A 23,634-nucleotide genomic window follows, 5' to 3' on the forward strand; every position below is an offset into this window, starting at 1 on the left:
AGTGGGAGCTGATGTTTACTGCAAACCTTTCTGGTGGTGGTAAGGGCCCTGGTGTTTGACCTGGACGACACATCCAAGTAGTGACACCTGCTGGCTGCTATGAGGAGTCATTTGTAGCCAGGTGATCTAGGCCTGTAGTTTTTTACCTTCAGCCTCTAAAAGACGCTGTGGTTCTTCTAAAGGAAATGCCTTGCTATCTGTTAAGATTAAACATAATAGAAAACTAAAGTGCATATGGGTACAATGAAGAAATTATGGCACATCTACTTTTTAGGATAGATAGCTCCCATTAGAAAAAAAGTTTTAAAAAGAATCTCAACTTAGTCTAAGAATTTGTTCTTTAATTCTAAAAAAAAAAATACAGTTTTTGAGAATTTAGATGATATAAATAGAACAGAAGAAAGTTATAGCTAATGCTACTACCTAGAAATAGCTATTCTTGAGTAGTTTTTGCTGTTTATCCTGCCGATCAACTTGGCTGTGAAGAACAACATGCTTCATAGTGTTAGGAGTTCTTTGCTTTATTTTTCCATATAAATACAGGTGTTTAAATGCAGGTTTTTTTTTTTTTTTTTTCCTTATTGGTGAATCTCTTCTAGAGAATCCCATGGGCTCTGTGAATTCTAGCAACTTGCCAGCAGATTCCCCCCCCCCCCCCCCCCTGGTTTATAAACAGCCATCGCATAACTCATGAATTGCCCTGCTACTGAGGATCATTGCAGTTAAAAGTAAGCTGGTGCATCTCTTGACTGAAAAGCTAAAATGGTAGAGATTGAGAAGTAGTCTGTTACGTTGGCTCAAGATTGATTTAAGAACTTATGAGGCATCTTGATGGAATGGAGCCAGTGTTAGTTAGGCCAGCTGAATTCAGATGTCAGCTAAGCCACTTCTGGCTGCAACACAGGTTGGAGACACTTTTCATTTCTTAGTCTCTGTTTTGTTCATTACAAAATAGTACCTAATATGTCAGCACTGTTGTGAATAAAAAATATGATTGTGCAGTTCATGGCAGCTGTTACTGTTGGGGATAGAAACCTCTGCTTTAAGCCATTGTCTTTTTAAAAATTAACTTTATTTGAAAGGCAGAAAGAGAGGGAGATCTCTCATCCACTGGTTCATTCCCCAAATATCGTTTCTTTGTTACTATCCAGCTGACCAGCTTTGAGTTTGTACTTCTGAGAAAGTCTTTTACAATAAAAGAATGAAAAGAAATAAAACCTATTGTGTACAGTTTCTCTTGGAGATGGCTTAGGCTATGGGGTGATGCCTATAATGAGACCTGGTTCCCGTGCTTTGTACCAAGTGTCTTGGCCAAGGAAGGATATTTCAAATTTTAGAGGGAAACAGCGCCATCTGTCAGACACAGTGCAAACTACTAGTTTGAGGTCGTCTACAGTTTGAGATTGCTGCAGTCCCTTTTGGTGATGTCATATTTCTGCAAAGCTGGATTTTGGACAAGTGCCATGATGAAAAGTGGCATGGAACAAGAAATTGGGGTGGTGGTGTTTAATCTGACTGAGGGGTTGGGAATGCTCAGCAGACATGAAGTTGTTAGGGCCTGGCAGTCATTATGTTTGGTCCTGATTACACCCTAAATTGGAACATTGGGTATTTATTTTGGCGTGGGAACACCATGCAAAAGTTAAAGAAACACCAAAGGTCCTCTGAACTGAGGAAGGTGGGGTGCCTCTGTCCTGGAGCTCTGCTGCAGCCTTTTTAGATTTGGTTTATTTGAAAGGCAGAGTAATAGGGAGAAACATAGATCTTCCATCTGCTAGTTCACTCCCCAGATGTTCTCAATGGTCAGGGCTGGGCCAGGCCAAAGCCAGGAGCCTGGAATTTCCCTGTGAGTTTCCCACGTGTGTGGCAGGGTCCACAAGCACTCGGTCATCTTCTGCCTTTCCAGGCGCATTAACAGGGAGCTGGATCAGAAGTGGAGCAGCTAGGACTCTAACATAAGAAGCTTGCCTTTCAAGCAGCAGCTTAAGCCACTATGCCACAACCTTTGACTCCTCCTGCTGTCTTCCTAGTTCCTGAGGATTGTAATCACTCATGCTTTGCATTTTTTAAAAATACTTATTTATTTGAAGGAGTTACAGAGAGGCAGAGGTCTCCCACATGGGTGCAGAGGCCCAAGGACATGGACCATCTTCTACTGCTTTCCCAGGACACAGCAGAGAGCTGGATTGGAAGTGGAGCAGCAGGAACTCGAACCAGCACCCATATAGGGTACTGGCACTGCAGGCATCAGCTTTATCTGATAGGCCACAGTGCCGGCCCTCATCCCGTGCATTTTGATCTTGTATTTCCCCAATTGTTGTCAGTTTCATGTTTACTTTTTTTTTTTTTTTTAAGATTTACTTTATTTGAAAGAGTTACAGAGAGAGACAGAGAGAGAGAGAGAGGTCTTCCATCTGCTGGTTCACTCCCCAATTGGCCTCAATGGCCGGAGCTGTGCCAGTCCGAAGCCAGGAGCTTCTTCCGGGTCTCCCACATAGATGCAGGGGCCCAAGGACTTGGGCCATCTTCCACTGCTTTCCCAGGCCATAGCAGAGATCTGGATCAGAAGAGGAGCAGCCGGGACTAGAACCGGCATCCATATGGGATTCCGGTGCCTCAGGCCAGGGCTTTAACCCACTGCGCCACAGTGCTGGCCCAATGATGTTTACTTTTTTAAATACTTCTAAAATATTAGCTTACTGTGTTATTGTAGTGTTTAAACTGTAGCAAAATATAGGGCACATAAAATTTTCCATCTTCAGTAAGTGATTCTAAAGTGTTACAGTTCAGTAGGATTAACTCAGTGCACATTGTTGTACAACCAAGCCACAGAACTTTCAGAGTGTCCCAAACTGACACTCTGTACTGTTAAGCACTCGGTTCCCCATCCCTTCCCCCAACTATTGGCAACCACTGTGCTACTTTTTCTTTTTCTTTTTTTTTCTTGTTTTTTTTTTTTTTTTTTTAAAGATGTATGTTATTTGAAAGAATTACAGAGGGAAGTAGAGACAGAGGCCTTCCATCCACTGGTTCACTCCCCAAATGACTGCAACGGCTGGAGCTGAGCCAATCCGAAGCCAGGAGCTTCTTCCGAGTCCCCCACAAAGGTGGAGGGCCCCAAGCACTTGGGCCATCCTCCAGTGCTTTCCCAGGCACATTAGAGAGCTGGATTAGAAGTGGAGTGGCAGGGACTTGAACTGGTGCCCATATGGGATGCCCATGCTGCAGGCCAAGGCTTTATCCCACTGTACCATAGCACTCGCCCCAGTGCTACTTTCCTTGTGACTGAATTTGCCTGTCCTACAAACCGCATGTAAGTGGAACCTTAGTTCTCCACTGTGACTGGCTTATCTCACGTCCACGGTTTCACAAGGGTCATTCCTGTTGTAGTGGCGGCAACACCTCCCCTCTGAAGGCCAGTGGTCCGTTGTATGCACGAGGTACATTTTGTTTGGGTTGTCTCCACCTTTTGGCTGCTGTGAGTGATGCTGCTGTGAACTTGAGTGTGCACCATAGCACTTTCCAGATCTGAGGCACAGAGATATTTGGTCACTTGCCCTAAACTCCAAGGAGGTGCTGCGGCTGAAATTTCAGTCCCAGCAGTCTGGCTCTGGTTTCTGTGTTCCTCGATATTAGAATGTTCAGAATCTTCTAGTGACTAGAAAACACAGGCTGGCTGCTGGGAGTGGTGGTGAAGCTGAAGCTATGCACGCTCTCCAGGGCCTGCCCCTGGGAGTACAAGGAGTACCCCAGGGGTGTTTCCTTCAGTGCTGCCAGAGACAATCTAGACTCCAGAAGAAGAGAAGTAAATTGTTGTCTCTCATGTAGTAAAATCTCCAAGCATGAGAACGAATGTGTCTGTGTTGCTAAACTCGCTGCTGAACTGGTGAAGGAGAAAGAGGTAGGAAGTAGGAGACTCTACAGGGTACCATTTATGTCAATTTTTTTTCTGTTAATATTTGAGAGGTAGAGTTACAAACAGATGGAGAGACAGAGAGGAAGGTCTTCCATCTGCTGGTTCATGCCCCAAATAGCTGCAATGGCCAGGACTAGGGCAGGCTGAAGCCAGGCGCTTCCTCTGGGTCTCCCACACGGGTGCAGTAGCCCAAGCACTTGGATCATCTTCCACTGCTTTTCTAGGCCATAGCAGAGAGCTGGATCGGAAGAGGAGCAGCCAGGACACGATCCGGCACCCTTGTGGGATGCTGGTGCTGCAGGTGGAGGCTTAGCCCACTACGCCACAGCACCAGCTCCCTTGCATCAAGTTTTATAACATACAAAATTGCTGTGATGGTGTAGTGACTTGGAAGCATATAGAAGTAATACAAAAGCTTACGAGTAAATCGGCACCAGAGGCAGTGTAAGATTTCCCCTGAGGAGTGGAGGAGCCCAGGACTTCAGCCACGTTTGTCGAGCTCGATTGTCTTCTCTTTGTTCCCCTTCCTCTCCTCCTCCCTCTGACAACGATTTATCTCTTGATTTGGGTGGTGGGTACTGGAATTTGTATATGTTTTTGGTATTTTATGTGTCTGAAATGCTCTTTAAGTTTTAAAAAGGGCCAGTGCCTTGCCTGCTTATGTGTACCTGTGAACTCTTCTTTTTCTCACAGTCAGCTGAGCAAGTTGCAAGACATTTCTCTGAGAAGCTGTGCAGTAAGTTGTGCTGGTGACAAAGGAGGAATCGCCAAAGCATGTCCTAGTATCCTTTTTGCCGACCGCTTGTTGCTGGACTTGATCCTTGTTCCTATGCTGGCTGCCCTGTCCTCTGTCCATTGACCTTGACTCTCTTCCTAAACGGCTCTGATTAGTGGTGTTTGTTTGTTTGTTTTTGCCACACATTGCTTTTGTGCCCAAAACTAAAACTATAGCAGGTCTTTGCCTGACAATTTATGGTCAGTTTTGTCTGAGTGAAGGGCCAAATGAGCACAATGCCCTGAGAGAAATTTGAGCAGAGCTCTTCCAAACAGTATGCTCCGGGGCCCAGGGTGTCCGCCCCTGCACTCTTGTTAACCCCAGTGTGTAGCACTGAAGTGGCTATTTGCTGTGTAGGTGAGGCGGCCGTGGTGGGTGAGGGGAACGGAAGTGGACATGGAAGAGCACGTGGTGAGGAGCACAGTGCCAGGCAGGTGTCTGGAACATTCCGTATTCTGGTCCTACTCCGAAATGGTTTCAGAAGCCCAGGAATTGGGTGGTGCCTAGGTTCTTTCTTGTCAACACACGAGGAAAGACTGGTCAGTGGAAGGGTTTGGGAACGTGGATCAGGAGTGGCCCTGACCATCTGCACAGTGCTGCTTTCTCTGCTCTTTTGTGGGGAACAGTCTCCCCCAGACTTGAAGGAAGGAGCTCATGAGGCCAATGCGGGTGTTGGCAGATCCAGCGATGCCTCTCCTGCTGACCCTGGTTGGATTCCTGCCAGAGGCTGCAGTGTTGCTGGGTGTGGTTAGTCTTGCCAGGTTCCCTGGGGCTCATCTCTGAGGGCCAGGCTGGAGGCAGGGACTGGGGAGTGGGGGTGTGGCAGGCCTCAGCATGTCCAGTAGGAGAGCTCCCTGGGATGGTGGTGGTGGGGAGATTGGCTCTGAGCTGGGGAGAATTTGTCCACACTAGCGAGGGGAGCTCCTGGAAGCATGTGTGGCTGGCAGTGGCCAGTGGGGCTCTGTTAACTGAGACTGTTCATTCAGCACTGATGTTAGCATGTTGGTGGTTGCGTGCTGGCCTTGCCAGTAGCAGTATTTCTAGCTGTAGCCTACATAATGGGACGTATCCATGAGGGAAGAATGATGGAGCTTAAACCCTTTGGACTAGCCTGATGACCCAAAGCACCCCCGCCTGCAGGGCTGACATCAGGAGGTAGGGCCGTGGGGAGCCTGGAGCAGCAGCAGCAGCAACAGCTCACATCTGGATGGGCCTCCTCAGCCCCAGAACCAGTGGGCAGCTGTGAGGCTGCGGTGCCAGACAAGGAGCCCGAGGGACCTGAGCGACATGTGCTGGGTCCCGCTTTCTAGGTAGCCTGTGCTTGCGGCTTTCCCCCTCCTGCTGGCCCTGGTTCCCTCGCTGCCTCCCTCGCCAGCAGTAAGCTTTGACAGCACCAGGCCATGTTGCATCTCGGGGGTGGGGATGATACTTCTGTCCTGAATTTCTTGGTAATTTTTTTTTTTTTTTTTAGGGAAAGGATTTATTGGGGGAAACCCGAAAGACCAGAAGGAAGGGGCAAAGAAGAAGGAAAAACAGGGAGGAGTGTGTGTGAGAGAGACCTAGAGAGAGACCAAGAGAAAAATCAAGAGACAGACACAGAGACACAGAGAAAAGAGCATAGTATTTTCTGTGCTCCACCTGTGCCCTAGGTCTTTCCTAGGTCCAGGGTTGGTGAGCTTTCTCTTAAAGGGCAAGACAGTGAATACTCTAGGCCTGTGGGCGATAGGCATAACTGTGTAGGCACTTGCATTGCCACTTCAAATTCAGCCATTCAAAAATACCAAAACTGTTCTTAGCTCTTGGCCCTACGAACCCAGGCAGCTGCGGGCTGGCTCCAGGCCCAGGCCTAGCCGCCAGCCTGGCTCGGCACCTCCCATTCCTTGCATCTGCACTGCCTTCCTCTCCCTGTTCCTGACCCACTTTCCTATCTGGTTCCTGCCTAACACTTGCCTTTCCAGCCAGTCCTCAGGTAGGACGCTGCTGTTAGTGTGAAACCAAACACAAGCAGGACCCTTTCTCCGGGTTTTAGCCATGTTCAGTGACACCGTGTTGCATTATGGATGCTAGATGGCGGTTTCAATCCACACTTGCTCAGTCCACACTCACCCAGTTCCCCGCCTGCCCCCACCTCAGCCTCTTCTGTGAGCAAGGAAACCACAGCCATGAGCACCACACCTGGGCTGTAGGGATCAGCGGCAGCAGCAGGCGTGGTGGCGGCCACGGCGGCCACGCTGTCCCTGCTGCTGGATCTCAGGTCTGGCCCTCTGGCTGCTCCTCCACAGGCCCCTTGTCTGGATGCAGAGTGCTGGGGGTCCTGGCTCCTCCTGCGTGACCTTCCCTTTCATACTCTCCTCTGCATCCCCTGCTGGGTACCTCAGGGCGTCTCGCGCGTAGCCCGTCCCAAATGCTGTCCCCTCAAAGCTGCTCATCCCGAGGCTCTCGGGAAATGACAGCCCTGGCTGCATGGCCCCAGATCGTGGCGTTGTCCTGGACCTTTGTTTTCTCCCGTCCCACATGCAAGTGCATGGGCAAACGCCGTCAGCGCCACTTTGAGGGCAGGGTCCCTGTGCTGAGCCTGGCTGCTGCACGCCCGCCCTCTGCTGCCCTGCCACCCAGTCAGCTCCCAGCACTTGACCCACATCCCAGGAGCTCCCATGGTAGCCAGACTGGCGTAGCCTTTGCAGTGGCCCTTGAGGCCCTTTGTCACCGTGGCCTTTGTGACCTCCTCTGCAGCTCCCCCGGCCCAGCTGCCCCAGGTCCCTCGGAGCTGGTGGCCCTGTCCCAGGTGGAACACATTCCAACCACAGGCCTTTGCTCCTGACGTCCCTCCGTGTGCCTTCCCACATTCCCGTCAGTCCCCTGCTCGCATGTCACCGTGTTGGAGGGAGTGGTCTTTCCTATAAACTGCCTGCTCGCCCCCTCTCCTGTGTACCCTACCCTAGCGCCCAGAGCACAGGCTGTGTCTGGTGCATGCTGGGAGCCTTGTGGTCCGCGTCTCCCCCACAGAGACTTGGCTTTGCGCACAGCTCTCCTCGGCCTTCAGCGACTACTGTGCATGGAGCAGAATCTACACAAGTGCGAGTGTGTAACCCCCTCCCCCACCAGCTGGCACAGTCCTGCTCCAGGCTTCTCTCTGGTCTCTGCGTGGGGGGACCTTGCCAAGTTACGCCCCTCGTGCTCACTGCTGCCTTGCCGCTGGAGACCCTCAAAGTTCCCACATCATTCCTAGCACTTTTGAACATGTATCTAAGCTAACCCCTGATGTCCGCCCTGGAGTGATGTTTACTAGGGACTCCTAGGGGGCATAGTAACAGCACACGGCGCAGGGCATGTGCTGGGTGTGAAGCCAGCAGGTGCTAAGCTGTGCAGAGGGAAGGCCTGGGGGTACACTGCAGGTGCTTACTAACTCGGTCGCCATCGCTGGCTTTGCTTCTTTCCTTTTTTGTTGGCTAACGCCAATAGTTTCTCTTTGACTTAGGTTCTTACTCATTTGATTGTAGATATTTGTCTCACATTTTGAGCGTATGACAATGAACCTTTTAGTTTCTGAATGAACAGTTGCATAAAAGATAAGAAAGTACCATATATTCATGAAACAATTCCAAGCAGAATTAAGGTAAAGGTAAAGTGAAAACTGAAAGATTCCATGTTCTAGACTTAAGGAACTGCTTTTCCATGTCTTTTATGAATCTGTTGAATTGCTGCTTCTTAACACCTGCTTTTAGATATTAGGAAAATAGATTTGTCAAAAAACTTGCTGTCGTCGTGGGAAGAAGTAATATGCATTGCTGACCAACTCCAGCACCTGGAAGTTCTCAATCTCAGGTATGAATTCGGGATTGTCAGAAACTGAAATTCCTACCCAACTTTTCCTGGCCATCTCACAGGGCTTCTGTGAGAACAAGATAGGGAAGTGAATGGAATTAAAGCGGCCACCTGGTCAGTGTCCTGATGCAGGCGGGTTTTGGTTCCTGGAATGTACCTAACACTAACTTCCTAATATGAAGTGACTCTTTAGTAAGTGATGTTTTGCTATTTCAATTGGGTGGGAGAAGAGGTAGGCTGATGTATTGAGCTAGATCTTTATACTTCTTTTGTAAACCTGACCATAAAAAAATGGAACATTTAGTGGCGGAGAAGAAGAGGAGAGGGATATTTTTCAAAGAACTTACCTATTTGGAAGTTGCTAGCATTTGATTGCAATAGGAATGAGTAATTTCGTTGGGATAATGGTTAATTCCCTCTTGATAGATTTTTCACTAATTTCCCTGTTTTACTGCTTTCACGATTTTCCAGGCCTTCCTGAGTTGATGATTAATTCTAATTAACTTTAATCTCGGAGCCTAATTTTTCGAAGGGCTTATCCAGGCTTCCCCTTTCAGATTTGAACCATCTTTATGTATCCATGTGAGCGGTGTCTGGTGGAGGCAGGTACGGTATGACAGGTAGCCAGGCCTAAATTAGTTGTGCCTCAAAGTAGTGGAAATGGTGTAGAATGTGACACACTGTACGTCTCCTGTTCTGAAAATATGGGTAGTGCTTTTTCATGATGTCTTCTTTTGGAGAGATTGAGTGCCTTCTGAGATGAGGCTCTCGAGAGAACTTAACGGGCAGTCATTTATTTCATCCATCCTAATAGCAAAAGGACAGACTGTTAAGAGAGGCAACCTGTAGGCCGCCACCTAGCCCATCAGCAAGACCCGAGAGCAGGACTTCATTTTGCAATGGCCAGGGCTGCATCTTGTGAAGCTGGGAGGCAGCCTGACAGTTGCCTGTGTTTCAGGAAACCTGCAGCCTCCCACCACTGCCCTAACCTTGTTTTCGACACCATTGCCTGTCAGACACCCCAAAGTTGTAGCTGTAAATACTAAAAATCAGGTGGCCTGGATTCATTTTGTTTTTACTAGAATTGCATTTTAAGGTTCCGACAAACCAAGTCCCTCGGATTAAATCCCAACTTGTTGCTTGCCATGACTGTTTCCATTGAGCCTACTGTATACCAAGAAGTGCATTGTTACCTTCTTTTTCTACACAGTGAAAATAAACTCAAATTCCCTTCGGTTTCACCACCTCTAATGGGAACATTCTCTTCGCTGAAGGTTTTAGTCCTTAATCGAACAGGGATAACATGGGCTGAGGTAATCATGTTTCTTTGCTTTATTACACAATTTAAATTGTTTGGTATAATAGAGATGGAAGGACACTGTGTCTTCATATTAATCATCCTGTTATCCAAATAACAGGATTCATTAAGCTGCCTTACAGAAAGGAGCTAAAAGTCATTGTCGTTAAGTAGAATTTTACATTTAAGAATCTGTATTCTCATTCATTCTCTGTCTTGTCTCAATTTGATTTGTTCTGGTGACTTAATGTTCACAGTGGTATGCAGTATAATACAGGCCAAGCTTTAAAAGCCCTAGTCCACGGCTTATTGAGCTTTTAGCTCCCTGAGTTTTCTTGCAATATTTTTTTAAAAAAATTTTTGAGAGGCAGTTCAGTTACAGAGAGAGAGAGGGAGAGACAGAGAAAGGTCTTCCATCCTCTGAATCACTCCCTTAATGCAATGGCTGGGACTGGGCCCGGCTGGAGCCAGGAGCTTCTTGTGGTTCTCCCAGGTGGGTGCCAGAGCTCAAGCACTTGGGCCATCCTCCACTGCTTTCCCAGGCTGCAGCAGAGAGCTGGAGTGGAAGAGGACTTGAACCAGTGCCCACATGGGATGCCGGTGCCTCAGGCAGAGGCTTAGCCTATTTGCTGGATTTTCTAGAGCAGGAGCCAAGTGGCAGAAAGATAGATTCTCATATTCTTTTCTCATCTGCAGCTTAGCCCCTAGAATCCACTGTTGTATTCGGCAAGGTTCAAAGTGGACGTGTGGGTCCTTGGCCCGGGAGCATTGGGCACCTATCTGGCACTGTTTCTTCCAGGGTTTACTGACTTATCCAGAATATTCCACTTCCAAATTTAGTGCACAGAAGTCCATCTCCAGCTCATGCATGGAATGCCACAGAGGCAGCCCCCTCCCTCATTTTTAAGATTTATTTAATTATTTGAAAGTTACACAGAGAGAGGAGAGGCAGAGAGAGAAAGAGAGAGGTTTTTCCATCCGATGGTTCACTCCCCAATTGGCTGCAACAGCCAGAGCTGTGCCCATCTGAAGCCAAGAGCCAGGAGCTTCTTCCAAGTCTCCCACATGGGTGCGGGGGCCCAAGGACCTGGGCCATTTTCTGCTTTCTCAGGCCATAGCAGAGAGCTGGATTGGAAGTGGAGCAGCCAGGACTAGAATTGGCACCCATATGGGATGCTGGCACTGCAGACGGCAACTTTACCTGCTACACCCCAGCTCCGCCCTTTAACTTGTGTCCGTAATGTGCCTGCAGCCATGCTGCTCCCTGCCTCGGCTCCTTCCTTGCCAGGCGCTTCCTCCCTCCCCAGGAAGGGCACCCGGTGGTAGAGAGGGCAGGAACGCTGAGGTAAGAACATGTGCAGTTGTTGAAATCTTCGCTGCCTAGTATGTTCTTTGCAAACCCAGGCTGACGTCTAGCATTGAGAACAGGTGCTCTCCCTCAGTTTCCTTCCTTTGGCTAAGCAAACCGTGAGCATGTGCAGTTCACTTTGTAACTGCCTTACCCAGACGGTCAGTGACCAGACGGTCAGTGACACCTCCCTCGGTGGCTCTGTGCTGCGGTGTTACATGCAGGCCTTTAACACGTGCTTGAGGTGCTCTGTTTCGGGAACAGCAGCTGAATTTCCGTGCGGGTGCTGGGAGTGAGCACCGGGCAGCAGTCGGCGATGGAGGCCGTTGCCCCTGACGTGCGCTTCCCTTCCAGGTGCTCCAGTGTGCCTCTGCGTGGCCCGTGCTCGAGGAGCTCTACCTGGAGTCTGACAGTATTTGCATTTCAGAAAGGTAACAAGGCTTGATTTAAATGTATGTCACCATTGAGTATTCTGAATAAGTAAACGGTCTCAATTATACGGTTACTTTTTTGAAGGGTTTGCAAATGACAGAAAAATATTTACTCACTGCCTTCCCAACTTCAAATGCCAACTAAAACGTCTCTGATTGGTTTGAATCAAGGAGAACTCATTAAAGCCCTGAATAAAATATACATGAAGTTATAAATTTTCTAAGTTTTGCATAAATATATTTAATTTGCTGTTTCTAAGTGGAAGTTCTACAGGATATGTTGTAGGGATTAAATAATAATTTTAATTATGTGTTTAAGGCTAGTGTACTAAAGTGTATGTAAAAGCCTGTTCTCTTAAGTAAATGTGTTGTTGCCTAATCTTTTTATTAGTATCACTAAATTACTATGTAAAATGAACTTAAGCATAAGGGCCGGTGCCATGGCTTAACAGGCTAATCCTCCACCTGCGGCGCCGGCACACCAGGTTCTAGTTCCGGTTGGGGTGCCGGATTCTATCCCGGTTGCTCCTTTTCCAGGCCAGCTCTCTGCTATGGCCCAGGAAGGCAGTGGAGGATGGCCCAAGTGCTTGGGCCCTGCACCTGCATGGGAGACCAGGAGAAGCACCTGGCTCCTGGCTTCGGATCAGCGCAATGCGCCAGCCGCAGCGGCCATTGGAGGGTGAACCAATGGCAAAAAGGAAGACCTTCCTCTCTGTCTCTCTCTCTTTCACTATCCGCTCTGCCTGTCCAAAAAAAAAAACAAAACAAAAAAAAAAAACAAAAAAAAAACCCATAAGAAAATTTACAACAAATTATCAAAGGATTTAATTTAATAAGCATTTGTTGTACACAATGATTTCATTATATGGGCAAGTGCAGGTTTTTATTTTTATTTTTTTAGAGATTTATGTATTTATTTGAAAGTCGGAATTACAGAAAAAGCTTCCATCCACTGATTCACTCCCCAAATGGCCGCAACAGCCAGGCTGGGTGCCATGGGCTTGTTCTGGGTCTCCCACGTGGGTGCAGGGGCCATCTTTCACTGCTGTCCCAGGCGCATTAGCAGGTAGCTGGATTGGAACTGGGACTTGAACTGGTGTCCATGTGGGATGCTGGCATTACAGGCAGTGGCTTTATCTGCTACACCACAATACCAGCCCCACAGGTATTTTCATAAACATTTTTTTTTTGACAGGCAGAGTGGACAGTGAGAGAGACAGAGAGAAAGGTCTTCCTTTGCCGTTGGTTCACCCCTCAATGGCCATGGCGGCCGGTGCACCGAGCTGATCCGAAGCCAGGAGCCAGGTGCTTCTCCTGGTCTCCCATGCGGGTGCAGGGCCCAAGCACTTGGGACATCCTCCACTGCATTCCCGGGTCACAGCAGAGAGCTGGACTAGAAGAGGGGCAACTGGGAGAGAATCCGGCTCCCCAACAGGGACTAGAACCCAGGGTGCTGGCGCCGCAGGTGGAGGATTAGCCAAGTGAGCCGCGGCGCCGGCCTTCATAAACATTTTGAGACAGAATCACATACAGTTAGAATAGAGGGTCCAGTGCTGTGGCATAGGAGGTTAAGCCTCCTCCTGCAATGCCAACATCCCATATGGGTGCCAGTTTGAGTCCCAGCTGCTCCACTTCCAATCCAGCTCCCTACTAATGGCAGAGGAACATGGCTCAAGTGTTTGGGTCTCTGCATCCGTGTGGGAGACCCTGTAAGAAGTTTCTGTCTTCTGCCTGGTCCAGCCTTGATCGTTGCAGCCATTTGGGGGAATGAACCAGCAGATGGAAGATATCTCTTTCTCTCTCTCTCTCCTTTTCTCTCTGTATCTCTGCCTTTCAAATAAATCTTAAAAAAAAAATCTCTTGGAAGTAACTCTTTATTTAAGGAATGCAACTTCATGTATTGAATATATACAGATTTGGGAACATCAGGATTCTTCCCCCCCACCTCCTTCCACCTTATTCCTCCTGCCTTTATTTCTCCTCCCTCTTTCTTTCCCATTCATACTTTTTAGAGAGGTCAATTTTTCAGATAACTTTTATACTCATAAAATTACACTAAGAGTTCTGATTAGTATGAAGAAAATTGTTCCTCGACAGTCAAGGCAAAGGCTGATCAAAATCAATGCATCTTTATGTGTCAGTTTTGCTCCTATGGATTGCATTTTAGCTGCTCTGTTAGTTACCACAGATTAGAGAGACCATATGGTATTTGTCTTTTTGTGACGGGCTTGTTTCACTAAGTATAATGGTTTCCAGTTGCATCCATTTTCCTGCAAATGAAAGGATTTCATTTTTTTTTTTTACCGCAGTGTAATATTCTACAGTGTATATATACATCATAATTCCTTTATCCAGTCCTCTTTTGATGGTCACCTGGGTTGATCCCGTATCTTAGCTATTGTAAATTGTGCTGAGATGAACATGGGGGTACAGATCACCTTTTTTTTTTTTTTTTTTTTTTTAAGGAAAAAAAGAGAAAGCTCTTGGAAGTAACAACAACAACAACAAAAAGTAGTAGTAATAGAGATTACCTGAATCTACTACCCAGTTTCCCCGGTTGGGAACAGGTGGCAAAACTGGTCTAGAATCACAGGCATGACAGTGACAGGTAGTCGGGAACATCTCACCACAAGGATCCCCCAGGTTACCCTTATAGTCATGTGCATTTTTTTTTTTTTTTGAGAAAATTAAGAGGTGATTCAAGTTGAAAAAATTTATTTTCCAAACAGGCCTACAGATGTTCTACAGATGGTCAAGTTATTAGACCTTTCCTCTAATCAATCAATTGATGAGAATCAGCTGTTTCTGATAGCGTATCTGCCCAGGTAATCTCCTAAAAAATGCCCGTTTTGCTCATGCTTACTACATTGTTAGTGAATGAACTTTTGTATGCTATATATACTTTCTTATCAGAAACATGATGGAATTCCTAAGCTGAGTAATTCTCTTTGGAGAATTTTTCTTTGAATTCATTGAGACTTGACTTGTGACCCATGTACAATGTAGACTATGTACTAGACAGCTGGATGAATGAGCTGACCCTGGTGAAAATGCCAGTCTCTGTTCATTACACTTGGGGAAGTGAGACCATGCATGACTCTGTCCTCTGAGACCACTTGACACCTGGCTCGGCCACAGGCTCCCGGAGCTGTTAGAGGACGGTGGCATCATTAGGATGCAGCATGGAGTCTATCTGCATTTCCTGACATGGACTTTGTGGGTTCGAAGCATTCCCAAAAGACGGAATCTCAGGGTGTGTGGGAAAACTTAGAAAGCTAGTCTGGTTGATAAGCCTATGGTGTTTCATATTGTTCTGCGTAATAAGATTTAACATTTTAAATTTTAGATTAGAACAACTGATCCTTTCTAACACTGGAATTTCTTCCATCCATTTTCCGGATGCTGAAATTGGTATGTAATATTAATAAAATTTCCTTCACCCATCCTTGAACTATTTCTTTGACTTCTGTGTAACCTCATTCTCTTTTTTTTCTAGGGTGCAAAACATCTATGTTCCCGTCGTTGCAGTACCTTGTAGTAAACGACAACCAGATATCCCAAGTAAGAGCGTCTCCAGTGTGCACAGCACCTCAGTGCTTATGTGCACTCCTGGTGGGGTTGGTAGGTTCCTTCTGTTAAAGACAGTGAAGCTCCTCTTAGGAAGTCAAAATGTCAAGAAGTTAGTTTTACTCACATTTAAGCAAATTGTATTTATTTTTTAAAGGTTTATTTATTTGAAAGGCAGAGTTAGGCCTTCTGTCCAATGGTTCACTCCCCAGACAGCCGTTGTGGCTGGAGCTGTGCTGATCCGAAGCCAAGAGCTTCCTCCATGTCTCCCACACAGGTGCAGGGGCCCAAGGACTTGGGCCATCTTCTACTGCTTTCCCAGGCCATAGCGTAGAGCTGGATCGGAAGTAGAGCAGCAGTTGGGACTGGAACCAGCACTCTTAGGGGATGCTGACACTGCAGGCGGTGGCTTTAACCCCTACGCCACAGCGCGGACCCCAAAGCGGACTCTTTAAATGGCACAGTTATGCAGCAAGAGCAAATGGTCTTGCTAGTGTGGTGCTCCTATGTGATGGAATTCCCAGCCTCAGATTAGAGCCTGGGACTTTGTTTTTCTGTCGCCAGTTCAGATCACTGACAGAGTGGCCTGGAACATGATGCTTTTCTTCTTTCCCTTCGTGGGTTTAGTGGTCGTTTATCAATGAGCTCGATAAGTTACAGAGGCTGCAGGCCTTGTCCTGCCTGAGGAACCCCCTGACGGCCGCAAGCCCAGGCAGCAAAGAAGCGCAGACCACACGGCAGCTCATCATCGCCAAGATCGGTCAGCTGAAGACCCTGAACAAATGCGAGGTGGGCGCCCGCCTCGGGCCGGGGAGTGGGGGTTCTCTTTCAGACTGTAACATAGGTTATGGAGAGGAAAACTACTTGCACACGGGCTCTCCTCCGAGCGGGCCGATCCCGCCGCGGGGCGCCCTGGTAAGGGCACTTAGACTCCTGCGGCAGAAACCTGCTGTGCGGCTGCCCCCGCGGGCAGGCTGGGGCCGGCAGCCATGCTCTGGTCCTCTGAGGGCCCAGGCGGCGGAATGCCTCCCTCCTCTGCTGGCCGGCCCCTCTTCCCCTGGCCGGCAGCCGGTGCTGCCTCTTGGAGTAAGCCAGCTCCTCCTGCGGGCACCTCCAGGCCGACCCTGTGCACCGGCTCGGTGGACACTGCTCGTTCTCTCCCTCTCGGTAAAACTCCTGAGTGCTGCCAGTTAGAGCCGCGGCCAGCGGCAGGGGAGTAACGGGGAGTGAAAGCCCGTAGCTCGCTGGAGAAGGCCTTACCAGCGCACTCGCCTGCACTTCCTGTCCTCCTAGGTCCTGCCGGAGGAGAGGCGTGGAGCCGAGCTCGACTACCGGAAAGCTTTCGGAAATGACTGGAAGAAGGCTGGCGGGCATCAGGATCTGGACAAAAACAGGCCCAGTGAAGACTTCCTCGCAGCGCACCCCAGATTCCAGTTACTCTGCCTCAGTACGTACTGCGGGGCGGGGCGAGCGGCCTTCCCGGGGCTGCCTCTGCACCGGCCAGGTTGCCCCTGGGTACCGGGGGAGGTTCTCCTGCTGCTTTTGCTTCCTGTCCTCATTTAAATGGACTCTAGGCCCTTTGGGGCAGGCAGGTAGATGAGCAGCCCTGGGCAGGAGCCTGGCAGCCTGTGTAGGTTCACAGGGAAGGGAAGGCACCCTTTAAATCTAAGTCCCTCTCATGGTGGCGTGTGTTCACCAGGGAGGTTAGCTGCAGGCGGTGGGTCACACTCTTCACCCAGGAAGGGGGAAGCACACCAAGGTGTCTGGCTGTTAAAGCTTCCCAGGGCTCATTACGGCGCAGGGAAGTTGAGGATTGGGTGCTCCCACCCGAGCTCTGGTGCTGAGGGCGTGTTGGGGGCTTGCCATGGAGGGTGCTTCCTCCGGCTTGGAAGCTAAGACCTCCTGAGTCTTTGTCCGTGATGTACTTTCCCATTTTGTTTTGATTTCATTATCATTCTACATCTCACTTTTATGTGATTTTCTTTTTTATATATTTCCTAATGCAAGAAGCTCACTGCATAAACGCTTCAGGCTGGAACATTATCTTTGAGGAAGAAAAGCCGCCTTTGGGAATTGCTTTCAAATTACTCCATTAGCTGGCCCAATTTCCTGGCCACTCTAGGTGAATTCTAAATCACGTGGGGGTGGGGACGGGCAGGCTCTAAAGCAGCGGGGCACTGTGGTCGTTTGGCTAAGAATGCCAAGGGCAGAAGCAGATCCGTGGGGGCGTGCAGAAGAAATCTTGCTGGTTGGCCTAAGGCAGGAGAAAGTAACGATAGCTCCTCCTCCTCTAACGCTTGGGCGTGAGCCATTTTGACTGGCACGAAGTCTTGAGCTCTCCCACCCCCTCTCTCCCAGGACACGAATCAATCCTTTGTCCCATGTGTCCATGCCATATACCCTACCTGCCCTGTAGTCATTAAGTAGCCATCTGCATTGTCAGGGTGTCACGGTGCTTGTAAGCACTGTTTCACTGAGTGGCCCCAGAGCCACAAGCACAGTGATGCTGGTGACTCAGATACGCTGGAGAGAGGCTTTTCAGTTCTCATTAAGTGAAAAGGTCAAAGCACAGGAAGCTATTTTGAGTGACCACATTCATGTAACTTTTTAGTCTACTGTAATTGCTGTGTTAATTTATCTAATTCAGAAATTATATACATTATCTCTGGTATGTTTACTTAGGAAATAGCATAGTATATATAGTGTTCACCACTATGGGGTATTTCAAAAGGCTCATGGAAAATGGAATTAAAAGTTAAGAGCTTGTGTACTCTTACAAGTTGTATAAACTTTTCCATAAAACATGGAAATGTATGTTATGAAAAAACTACACACGGATTCAATTTTTTTTCCGTACCAAAGTGAACTCCTAATTCCATTTCCCGTGCGCTCGCAGCTGTGGTTGCTGGTGTTCACTGGGGAATCCCGTAACAGAGCAGGGGTCTGCACACCAGGCACAAGTCAGTGTGTGGTGGTGTTCCCTGCCACCCAGCCTAGTACTGCATGACCTGGCTGAAACCTGCTGAATGTCCTGTGACTGGTGTCCCCACAGTACCCCACCTTCCCCTCAGGCCCCAGCAAGAAAGGAAACTGTAAGCAGAGGGGCCGTTGGACAGACGCCTGCCGATGTGCAAGCACAGTTGTATCTTGCTAGTTGGAGTCAGGGCACCGTCAGCCTTTGAGGAACAAGGCGGCGGCACACAAGTGACGGAGGATCCACCCTTGGAGGTGTGGCCACCTAACTCTTCTAAAAATCCAACAACTGCATAAAAGGAAACAGATCACAGCTTAGCATTCGTGCTGATGCTAGAGTATCCTGGGGAGGGAGAAGGCTCCGCTGACACCCAGCTGTAGACTTGTTTCCTTGCAAGGCCTTTGGTTTAGCCTTTCATTTCTTTTTGTTTCTTAAACAGAATATGGTGCACCAGAGGATGCGGAATTCCAGATCCAACAACCATTTATGCTCAAAAACCAGCTGCTAAGTGAGTCCCAAATTCAAATACAGCCTGTTTAGAGTCCTTGGGTGCCAATGTACACAGCAATGACCAGATGGGGATGTGTTTCTCTTAGGTCAGTGTCTGAGTCTGTGAGAAATGATGAATTCTCAAACCTTAGATCTAAATTCTTACGTTGGATGTTTTTGCAGCTCCCAAGCTTTAAACCCAACGTGTCACAAGTGTGGGAAGTATCTGAGTAGTGAGTTGGCAGTCTGACTTTTGAGCTGGGTTTTCAAGTGTGAGAAGTGCCAGGAAAGGCAGGCTGAGGGGAAAAGAGAAAGCCACAGGACGTTGGTCTGGCTATTTGTTGTTGCTGATTCATGGAAATATATGTAAATATGAATTGAAGGGATTTTCAAATCATTGAGACTTTTTTTTTAAGATTTATTTATTTGAAAGGAAGAGTTACAGAGAAGCAGAGAGGTCTTCCTTCCGTTGGTTCATTCCCCAAATGGCCGGAGCTGCACTGATCTAAAGCTAGGAGCCTCTTCCAGGTCTCCAACGTAGGTGCAGGAGTCCAAGGAGTTGGGCCATCTTCTACTGCTTTCCCAGGCCATAGCAGAGAGCTGGATCACAAGTGCAGCAGCCAGGACTTGAAGCAGTGCCTATATGGGGTGCTGGTACTGCAGGCAGCGGCTTTACCTGCTATGCCACAGCGCCAGTCCCAAAACTTGTTTAATAGGTTTAGCCAAGTTATACTGAACAGCTGCATTAACTTGTTTGTATAATGTAAATCCTCATCATAGTATCAATTAGCCATTTTCCTTTTTCTCTTTAAAGCACTGAAGATAAAATATCTTAATGAAACGGATCAGAAAGTCCTGGAGAAACAACTGCCAGGTAAGAATGAACCCATCTTTTCCTTCCATGTATTTCTGTTCACTGGCCTAGGTATGAGTCGGCTGGAATGAAAACACCCAATTCATATCTCAAAGTCTGGACCTCAGAACTTAGAGGTTTTCATTAGTCTTACATGTTCTAAAACATGCGGATACTTTTTGGAAAAATGAAATTTAAAGGTAAGTTTATTTTTGTGCAAAATCTTTTGCAATCCAGGCGTTGCTTTTCCATAACACAAACTTTTGGAAGGTCTCTTGTACAAGCAAGCAATCATGCTAGAACCACTCCTCCACCCTTCAAATTTTCAGGTCTCCCATGTTATCAGCTCAGTTAGAAAACAGTTTTAGGGGCCGGTGCTGTGGTGCAGCGGGTTAATGCCCTGGCCTGAAGCACCAGCATCCCATATTGGCGCTGGTTCTAGTCCTGGCTGCTGCACTTGCGATCCAGCTCTCTGCTATGGCCTGGGAAAGCAGTGAAAATGGCCCAAGTCCTTGGGCCCCTGCACCCACGTGGGAGACCCAGAGGAGGCTCCTGGCTCTGGATTGGCGCAGCTCCAGCCATTGCGGCCATCTGGGGAGTGAACCAGTGGAAAACTCTCTCTGCCTCTCTCTATAACTCTTATTAAAATTGGAAACCCCTACATGCTCAGAGGAATGCCCCAGCCCACTGCTGTGTACTGCTCAGGTCGTTAGCCTGCAGGTTCTTATCCTCCCCTCATGAAGAGGAGCAGGTCCTAGTGAATCGGATTGTGAGTCACTGCGACATCTATGACTTCTTACAGCCTGTCCTTACTGACCAGAGCTCCTGCAGGCACCATTCTCAGATGCTGTCTTCTTCTTTATTTTATTTATTTGAGAGGGAGAGACAGAGAGAAAGGTCTTCCTTCCATTGGTTCACTCCCCAAATGGCTGCAACGTTCAGAGCCAAGCTGATCTGAAGCGAGGAGCTTCTTCTGGGTCTCCCACACGGGTGCAGGAGCCCAAGTACTCGGGCCATCTTCTACTGCCTTCTCAGGCCGCAGCAGAGAGCTGGATCCAAAAAGGAGCAGCTGGGACTAGAACCGGCACCCATACGGGATGCCGGTGCTTCAGGCCAGGGCTTTAACCCGCTGCACCACAGAGCAGGCCCCTAAAACCGTTTTCTAACTGAGCTGATAACATGGGAAACCTGAAAATTTGAAGGGTGGAGGAGTGGTCCTAGCATGATTGCTTGTACAAGAGACCCATATGGGATGCCGACACCGCAGGCAGAGGATTAAACTACGGTGCCGGCCCTAGATGCTGTCTTCTGATAGATGCACCGAAATGGGCTTTGTAAACACTACTTCAAAAAAAAAAAAAAAAGAAGAAAAAAACCTTTAAAATTTTTGTGCTGTTGGAACTGAGTTAGTTTAATGTGGAAAAATACTTTGGTGGCAGTAAACTAGATCAACATTTAACTTACCTTCAGCTTCTACTCAAAAATTATATTTGAGTGTGCTATGATACTGTGAATTCTCAAGATTAACTCAGTTCATAACTAAATGCTGAAACAGAAACATATTAAGTGTAGAACGGTAAGGATTTGAAGATGAAATGAAGTAGAAATCAGCCTGCATGACCAGTGAACCTTCTTTGCTTGTCAGCGCAGTAAATTCACACTGATTTTTAAATTCGTTTGTATCAGATAAACAAGCTTATTCTGACACTGCGTGTGGGAGGCCATGGTCGTGTTCCAAATACCTTTGTGATCAAGAAGCATCAAGTTCGTGTTAATTTACCAATATTTCTCCACTTTTTTCTTTACTAACTAATTTCTTTACTTAACTAATTTCTGCTACTGGGATCTGTACTTCTGCTTCTTTTATGCAGTGAATTTACAGTTCTTCACACTGTCCGTAAAGGCCCTCTTACGGCCGACGACGTAAAGAGGGCCAGGACTTGTAGGTGATGGCACTGGCTTCAGATGTCTTTGCATTTTTCCTTTCTCTTTGCAGATAAATCAGTTCATGGGACTGCTACCACTATGGGCTGTTTTCCCAAGAATATTGTAATTAGGCCTGTGTTGGGCTTTCCCCTCCAGCTTTCTCTGGGAAGGCACTGAGAGCTGGGGACTGGGGTCTAGGCCTGTGTGAGAATGCAGTCCTGGCCTGTGGTGACAGTCCCACCCCCTTTTCTTCTACTTGCATACTTGAGTGGTGTCCCTGTCTCTAGAGATTCAGTTACTCATTCTGAGAACACTTACCATGTCCATGCTCCATTTACAAGTAGAGATTAAAATTAGCCACAGAAATTATATTTAATAATCACTGCTGGGGCTGGCGCAGCAGGTTAAAGCCCTGGCCTGAAGTGCCAGCATCCCATGTGGGCACCGGTTCTAGTCCTGTCTGCTCCTCTTCTGATCCAGCTCTCTGTTATGGCCTGGGAAAGCAGTAGAAGATGGCCCAAATCCTTGGGCCCCTGCACCCGCGTGGGAGACCCAGAAGAAGCTCCTGGCTCCTGATCGGTGCAGCTTCAGCCGTTGCAGCATCTGAGGAGTGAACCAGCGGATGGGAGACCTCTCTCTCTGTTTCTACCTCTCTCTGTAACTCTTTCAAATGAATAAATCTTTAAAACAAAAACAAAAACAAAAACAAAAAAACACTACTTTAAGCTATTCAGAATCAGTTCTATATCCTATAAACACAGCAGTAAGTCAATAGATTAAGAATACATGTAAAGTTTTTTTTTTTTTTACTTATTTCAAGTCAGGGTTAGAGATTGAGGGGACAAAGAGAAAGATCTTCCATCTGCTGGTTTACTCCCCAGATGACTGTAACAGCCAGACTGAAGTCAGGAACTTATCTTCCCATGGGTGGCAGGGTTCCAAACACTTGGGCCATCTTCTGCTACTTTTACCAGGCCATTAGCAAAGAGTTGGGTCAGAAGTAGAGCAGCCAGGACCAGAACTGGTGCCCATAGGGGATGCAGGTGTGGTAGGCGGTGGCTTTACCTGCCGCACCACAATGCTAGCACCAAACTTCAAAATTTTTTAAACCAAAATAAACTTTTTAATTTCATTTTCCATGAACTCTTTGAAATTATCTTATGTAATAAACAGAAGTTGAAACTAAGCTATGAGCTTACAGCTACATAAACATGAGGCTAGTGGCAGCCATATTGAATATCAGTTTAAGACCTTCTTTCTCCTTGGATGCATGATAGTGCATTGTACGCTTGTACCAGAGTTTATCCAAACATTCTTACTGTAAACTAATTTTTTACGCCAGCCAGTATAGTTCGTTAATTGCTAATCTGATAGGCAAAAACATTACTTTTCTTGCATAAGGTTTAGGAACACGTGGGGCTGGCATCATGGTGTAGCAGGTGAAGCCACCACCTACAACGCCAGCATTCCATATTGGTGCCAGTTTGTGTCCCAGCTGCTCTACTTTATCCAGCTCCCTACTAATGGCCTGGGAAAAGCAGAGGATGGCCCAAATATTTGGGCCCCTGCCCAAACATATGGGTGATCCAGATAAAGCTCCAGGCTTCACACACCCTTAAAAATTTGGTGTATAACATTGGTCATAGATGAAAAGACAAGTAACTGACAATGTTCATATTTTTGAATGTTAAAATAATCGTGGTGCCATGGGGAGGAGAGAGGGAGACAGATCTTCCTTCTGCTGGTCACCCTCCAAATGGCCAGGCCGAAACCAGGAGCTTCTTCCAGGGTAGTTTGGCCATACTCTGCTGCCTTCCCAGGAGCACTAGCAGGGAGCTGGATAGGAAGCAGAGCAGCCAGGATGCTGATGCTGCAGGTGGTGACTTACCTGCTGTGCCACAGTGCCAGCCCCCTTTCCCCACCCTTTTCTATAGACTGAGTGCAAGTAGGCAGATGTATTATCTATTTGAAAAGCAGAGTGACAGAAGTAGAGATCTATCTGCTGGTTCACTCCCCGAATGCTACAATGGGCAGGGGCCCAAGCCGTCGTGCCATCTTCGGTTGTCTTAGGTGTATTAGCAGGGAGCTGGATGGGAAGCGGGGGAACGGGTACTAGAAACGCTCAGATACGGGCAAGCCAGTGTGGCAAGCAGCGGCTTACTCCGCTGTACCACAACATGGGCCCCAGAATTTTCTGGCATAGATTTAGGCACCTAAACTGGGCATATCTTCT

At 47.7% G+C, this 23,634-nt stretch overlaps 1 protein-coding gene across 4 annotated transcripts in view; it reads left to right on the forward strand.

Annotated features, from left to right (window-relative positions):
• Positions 1 to 23,634, forward strand: part of TBCE (tubulin folding cofactor E) — an 85,189-nt gene that overhangs the window by 60,158 nt on the left and 1,397 nt on the right. For all 4 annotated transcript variants that reach the window (XM_062210646.1, XM_062210645.1, XM_062210648.1 and 1 more), the window contains 11 exons: positions 4,610 to 4,698; positions 8,417 to 8,516; positions 9,727 to 9,829; positions 11,516 to 11,592; positions 14,322 to 14,417; positions 14,939 to 15,003; positions 15,089 to 15,153; positions 15,787 to 15,948; positions 16,453 to 16,606; positions 18,573 to 18,641; positions 19,437 to 19,496. In XM_062210646.1, coding sequence (XP_062066630.1) covers positions 4,610 to 4,698; positions 8,417 to 8,516; positions 9,727 to 9,829; positions 11,516 to 11,592; positions 14,322 to 14,417; positions 14,939 to 15,003; positions 15,089 to 15,153; positions 15,787 to 15,948; positions 16,453 to 16,606; positions 18,573 to 18,641; positions 19,437 to 19,496 — 1,040 coding nt within the window. The remainder of the gene's footprint in view (positions 1 to 4,609; positions 4,699 to 8,416; positions 8,517 to 9,726; positions 9,830 to 11,515; positions 11,593 to 14,321; positions 14,418 to 14,938; positions 15,004 to 15,088; positions 15,154 to 15,786; positions 15,949 to 16,452; positions 16,607 to 18,572; positions 18,642 to 19,436; positions 19,497 to 23,634) is intronic.

This window comes from Lepus europaeus, chromosome 14 (assembly GCF_033115175.1).
Source record: "Lepus europaeus isolate LE1 chromosome 14, mLepTim1.pri, whole genome shotgun sequence".
Lineage (NCBI taxonomy): Eukaryota > Metazoa > Chordata > Mammalia > Lagomorpha > Leporidae > Lepus > Lepus europaeus.